The 6326-nt window shown below is 38.6% G+C and overlaps 1 protein-coding gene across 1 annotated transcript; it reads right to left on the reverse strand.

Moving 5' to 3' along the window:
* Positions 1-1301: 1301 nt before the first annotated feature.
* LOC131182909 (uncharacterized) lies at positions 1302-5305 on the reverse strand. Its single transcript, XM_058152320.1, has 7 exons — positions 5072-5305; positions 4463-4888; positions 4154-4351; positions 3816-3956; positions 2506-3419; positions 1580-1823; positions 1302-1481 (listed from the first exon to the last, which is right to left on the reverse strand). Exons 1-7 carry the CDS (start codon positions 5303-5305, stop codon positions 1302-1304), a joined length of 2337 nt encoding a protein of 778 aa, XP_058008303.1.
* Between the last annotated feature and the right edge of the window lie 1021 nt (positions 5306-6326).

Raw genomic sequence — 6326 nt, forward strand, 5'->3', positions numbered from 1 at the left:
AGATACCCTCAGCTGAAAATCATTTAGCAGTTTAGCATTTATATTCGTAGAAAGATGGCTTATCTTGAAGGAGTTACATCAGCTGATTGAAGAAAGGTTATAGCTAGAGTTATTAGCCAAGGGTACTTGGATAGCTCAAATAAAGGTGACACCAGTGTACCTAAAATAAATAGCAGAGAAACGGCGTGAAGACCCTAAGTTGGTGAAAATAGCAAAATCAATAAGAAAGGTAAGATAAGTGAGTTCTATTTCAATAGAAAAGGAATGTTAAGGTATGGAGATAGGTTGTGTGTACCAAATGACACCCAACTTAAGGGAGACATTATGAGGAAAACTCATAATGCTAACTATAATGTGCACCTTGGAGCCACCAAAATGTATTAAGACTTAAAGAGGGTGCATTGGTTGGCCTTCCATGAAGAAGGAGATTACATAGTTTGTGATTGCTTGTGAGATCTGTCAAAGAGTGAAGTTGGAGCGTGATAAGCACCCAAATGAACATTGCCTAAGGTTGCAAACCTCTAATGGAACCCAAGGATCATCAACACCAAAACAAGTTTTCTTTGAACAAAATAAGATGCAATCTCTATGAAAAAAAAAGCATCAGAATATATATTCAAAGAGGAATAGATCAAGTGTCAACACAATAACCCAACTTGTGAGAGATTACATTGATCATCAAGTAAAATAGGCAAGTGATCAAGTTGCCTGAGTTCTAGTTCTTCTAGAAACTAGCAACAAAGAAAACTCAAACTCTCTCTAAGGGAGGCTCTCATATATAGCAAAAAAATAAAAACTAAAGGAAAAAGATGATATTCTCTTCCTTATAAACCTAGGTTTACAGAAACACAAGCTGGAAATGTTAAGAAAAGAGTTAAAAATAATTGTGCCATGTTGGCAATCCTAACAAGAATAGTAAGTGTATTAATTATAAAGACAAAAAGATGGCAGCAGCATTAATTATAAAAGGGCAAAAGGTGGAAACAATCGGTCCCTCTTTGTGGTAGAATATTGGGGCCCACTTGGTCAAAAAGTAGCTCTCTTTAATTCAAATGAACCAATGAGCTCCCTCCATGTAGCATGAACCCTACAAACACCTAGGTGGCTACCAAGTGGACTCCAAGGTGGCATGAGGCATGTCCAAAGTGGCTGGTAACGTGGCTGGTGATTTGGCAATGGAAGCTCCAACTTGGCACATGGTAATCCACTTAGATTCTTGGAGCAAGCAAGCTAGGCCTTCCTTATGCAGCTCCCCTCCTAAGCTGAAAACCCTTTTGATGGTCCATGAGCATGCTTTGAAGTTACTTAGCTCTCACCCTAGTGATTGCCCCTTTGAAGGGTGGTGGTGCTCCATGATGATCCTTATCATCCTCTCCTACTTGAGAAGAATTCGTCCTTGAATTTGTTTCTGCACCAAGGAAAGGAGCAAGATCAGTTACATTAAAAGTATTACTAAAACCATAATCACTAGGCAATTCTATCTTATAAGCATTATTGTTGATTCTTTCAAGCACTTGAAAATGGCCATCACTTCTAGGATGCAACTTAGATTTCCTTTGGTTAGGAAATAGATCAATACCAAGTCACCTAGTTCAAAAATCATAGGCTTTTGCCCCTTATTAGCATGAGATGCATATTGCTCATTTTTCTCTTCTAGATGCAACCTAGCTTGTTCATGCATCTTTTTAACCATTTCAGCCTTTTTCTCACTATCCAATGAAGCAACATGATTAATAGGCAATGGTAACAAATCCAAGGGAGTAAGTGGATTAAAACCATAAACAAGCTCAAAAGGAGAGTATCCACTAGATGAATGCATAACCCTATTATATGCAAATTCTATGTATATTCCTCCCAAGACTTTAAATTTTATTTCACTAAGGCCCTCAAAAGTGTAACTAAGGTCCTACTCACTACTTTTGTTTGGCCATCAATTTGGGGATGGCAAGTAGTAGAGAAAAGTAGCTTAGTGCCTAATTTTTCCCAAAGAACCTTCCAAAAATGACTCAAGAACTTGACATCCCTATCACTCACAATGGTTCTAGGTATACCATGTAACCTAACAACCTCCCTAAAGAATAGATTAGTAACATATATAGCATCATCAATTTTGTGACATGGGATAAAATGAGCCATTTTTGAAAATCTATCCACAACAACAAAAATTGAATCATGACCCCTTTGTGACCTAGGCAATCCCAAGACAAAGTCCATGGACAAATCAACCCAAGGATGCTTAGGCACGGGTAGAGGTGTGTATAGCCCATGAGGCATCACCTTAGACTTTGCTCTCTTGTAAGTCTCACATCTAGCACATAGTCTCTTAACATCTTTTCTCATGTGGGGCCAAAAGAAATGCTCCCTAAGGACATCTAGTGTTTTGGCAGCACCAAAATGCCCATAAGGCCTCCACTATAACTGTCATTTACAAGCAATTCCCTCAAAGAACTTCTAGGCACACACAATCTATTTTCTTTAAACAAATATCCATCATGCCTAAAGTACTTTTGGAATGTAGATTTCTCACATGCATGGAATATGGCAGCAAAGTCATCATCATGCTCATCTAATTCTTTAACATACTCAAATCCCAATAATTTAGAATCAAGAGTAGTAAGAAGATTATACTTGCGAGAGAGTGCATCAGCTACCACATTCTCTTTGCCCTGCTTATATTTCACAACATAAAGAAAACACTCTATAAATTCTACCCATTTAGCATGCCTCCTACTCAACTTATGTTGGCCTTTGATATACTTCAAAGACTCATGATCAGAATGTATGACAAATTCCTTAGGCCATAGATAATGTTGCCATGTCTCTAATGTCCTAACTAATGCATACAATTCTTTGTCATATGTAGAATAATTTAATGTGGCACCATGCAACTTTTCACTAAAGTAAGCAATTGGGCATTTCACTTGCATGAGAATAGCTCCAATCCCTACACCTGATGCATCACATTCAATCTCAAATGTCTTGTCAAAATTAGGCAAAATTAATAAAGGTGCATAAGATAATTTCTTTTTAAGCATGGCAAATGCATGTTCATGTTCTTTACCCCAAACAAATGTCACATTCTTTTTAATAAGTTCATTTAATGGAGCAGCCAATGTACTAAAGTTAGGTACAAATCTCCTATAAAAACTTGCTAATCCATGAAAGCTCCTAACTTCCGATGCATTTTTAGGTGTTGGCCAATCTCTAATTTCCTTAACCTTTTCATCATCTACTTCAACACCTTTGCTACTCACAACAAATCCCAAAAACACAATTCTTTCTAAGCAAAAAGAACACTTTTTCACATTTGCATATAATTTTTCTTTTCTCAACACATCAAACACAAGTTTCAAATGATGCAAATAATCATCAATGTTTTTGCTATAGAGAAGAATATCATCAAAGTAGACAATAATAAACTGTCCAATAAAAGCTCTCAAAACATGATTCATAAGCCTCATGAAAGTACTAAGGGCATTAGTGAGACCAAAAGGCATCACTAACCACTCATATAAGCCATGTTTTATTTTGAAGGCATTTTTTCATTCATCACCAACTCTCCTTCTAATTTAATGGCAACCGCTCTTCAAATCAATCTTACTAAAAATGCAAGAATTATGCAATTCATCCAACAAATCATCCAATCTAGGCATAGGGTGGCGATACTTTACAGTGATTTTATTCATAGCTCTATAATCCACACACATCCTATATGTTCCATCCTTCTTTGGCACAAGCAAAATAGGAACCGCACAAGGACTCATGCTCTCACGGACATGTCCCTTAGCCAAAAGCTCATCTACCTATCTTTGAACCTCCTTAGTCTCAGCTAGGCTACTCCTATAGGCTAGTCTATTAGGAATTTGAGCACTAAGAATGAAATCTATTTGGTGTTCAATACCCCTAATAGGTGGTAAACCCGAAGGTATCTCATCCTGAAACACATCCTTGTATTCCTGCAAAAGAGACACAATAGAAAAAGGAAGATTGGGGTCAAGGTTAGAAACATTTAAATAATTCTCCCTATACATGAGAATGCACAATGGCATCCTAACACTCAAAGCTCCTCTCAACTCCCTTCCCCCAACAGACAAGCTCATCTTTTTCTCTCTTCTCTCCTTTTACCCTGAGCCCTCTCCTTTTTCCATTACACTCGCTTTCTTTCTTTCACTTCTTTCTTTTTCTCTTTCCCATCACTCTTTTCTTTACTCTCTTCACTCTTGTTCTCAGCCTCTCTTAATTTTTCTCTCCAACTCTCTTTTCTCTCCTCAACAACCCTCAATATTCTCATTTGGTCCTCATGTGCTTGTGATGGTGACAAGGGCACCAAGGCATGTTTGCGGCCATCTTTCTTCAAATTGCAATGATTCTTCCTCCCATCATGAATCACATACCTATCATACTACTATGGCCTACCTAGTAAGATATGTGTAGCTATCATGGGTACTACATAACATAAGACCTCATCATGGTAGCTCCCTATAGTGAAAGGCACCACTACTTGCTTAGTTACCTTCACTTTGTTGCAATCATTTAGCCATTGCAACCCACAAGGCTTAGGATGCTTAAGGGTAGGCAATCCTAATTTCTCCACAAGTAAGGAACTAGCCACATTACAACAACTACCCCCATCTATAATCATGCTACATAATTTTTCCTTTACCACACACTTAGTATGAAAGATGTTTTCCCTTTGCAACTCATCACTATCCACAATAGGTTGAGCACTCAAGGTCCTCATGGTAACCAATGCAAAGTCATACCCATCGGATGGCTCTTCAATGTGCACATCCTCTTTATTTTCATTCTCCTCAACTAACATCAAAGGTTCGGCCTCATTTTCTTCCTCACTCTCTAGCTCCCCATCTTCCCTAATCACTATGACTCTCTTGTTGGAACATTTGGAAGCATAATGCCCATATCCCAAACACTTAAAACACTTCACATCTCTAGTCCTACTAGTGGTAGTAACCCCTTTCTCCTTATCTTTACTTTCTACCTTATCTTTCCCCTTCCACTATTCTTTCCTAAACTTAGGAAATTCTTTCTCACCCTTAGAAGTCTTATCTACATTTGGTTTCCACGGGGCCTTTGGAGCCGAATGAACACCACTACCATACTTCAAAGCTCTCTTCATCTTCAATTGTTTTTCTACTTTAATGGCTATGTGCACCAGCTCAGTCAAATTAGTGTAAGAGTTCAACTCAATAACATGTGCAATCTCCATGTTAAGACCAGCTAGGAAACATGCCATAGTAGCCTCTGGAGGTTCATCTAATTTTGCCCTTGCTAAGGCTATCACCATTGCCTTATAGTATACTCTTCTACACTCTTCCCTCCTCGTGTCATCCTTTGCAACCTTTGGTGGAGTTCCCTAAAATAGTGTTAGGGAACAAATCTCTCCCTCATTACTTCTTTCATAGCCTCCCAAGAAGCAATGGGTCTAAGACCTAAAGTCCTTCTCTTAACCATCAACTGGTCCCACCATACTATATAGCATACTCCTTAAACTCTACAGCTGCAAGCTTCACCTTCTTTTCCTCACTATAGTTATGACACTAAAAAATTAGCTCAACTTGCCTTTCCCACTCCATGTAGGCATCTGGATTCTCCTTCCCATGAAAGGGAGGAATTTTCATCTTAATACTGCCCACATTAGTGTCTACCCTCTCTTCTTGGCCTCCATATCTATACTCTACTCTCTCTTCTTAGCCTCCATATCTATATTCCCCAAATCTAGGCAACCTGTATCTATATTCCCCAAATCTAGGCAACCTACCTCCTCTTCTACCTCTAGCTCCTCTACCCCTAGGTGGTCTATAACCCCTACCACAATAGTTGTAGTTCCCATACTCAAATTCTTCTTCTATCTTGTCTTCAAACTCTTCCTCAACATGCACTTCACCCTCAAAGTTCTCCACTCTTGGTTCCCCTATATTTCTCTCTTCTTACCTTCTGTCCCTAGCATCATCTCTACCCCTTACTCTCTCTTCCCTATCCCTTCTCATCTCCTCTAAAATCTGATTCATGTCATCCCTCAATGTATTCATGCCCAAGGTCAACCTCTCAAATTGTGCAACCATGGTGCCCCTATACATAGCTTCATCAACTAGGACTCTCTCCCCACTACTACCGATTTCATTTGATATGATTTTGATCTGTAAGAAAATAAGTTAGTAGGAAATGGCTAACCCTCTCTAGGTGTTTCACACAAACAGATGGCTTTTACCACTCACTTCTTCTTGCTTGGTTCTCTTGGAACTAAGATACCAATGGCAATTCAAACACTCACAAATTTTAAACAAAATGATCAAGAACGATAAGGA

This window comes from Hevea brasiliensis, chromosome 9 (assembly GCF_030052815.1).
Source record: "Hevea brasiliensis isolate MT/VB/25A 57/8 chromosome 9, ASM3005281v1, whole genome shotgun sequence".
NCBI classification, from domain to species: domain Eukaryota; kingdom Viridiplantae; phylum Streptophyta; class Magnoliopsida; order Malpighiales; family Euphorbiaceae; genus Hevea; species Hevea brasiliensis.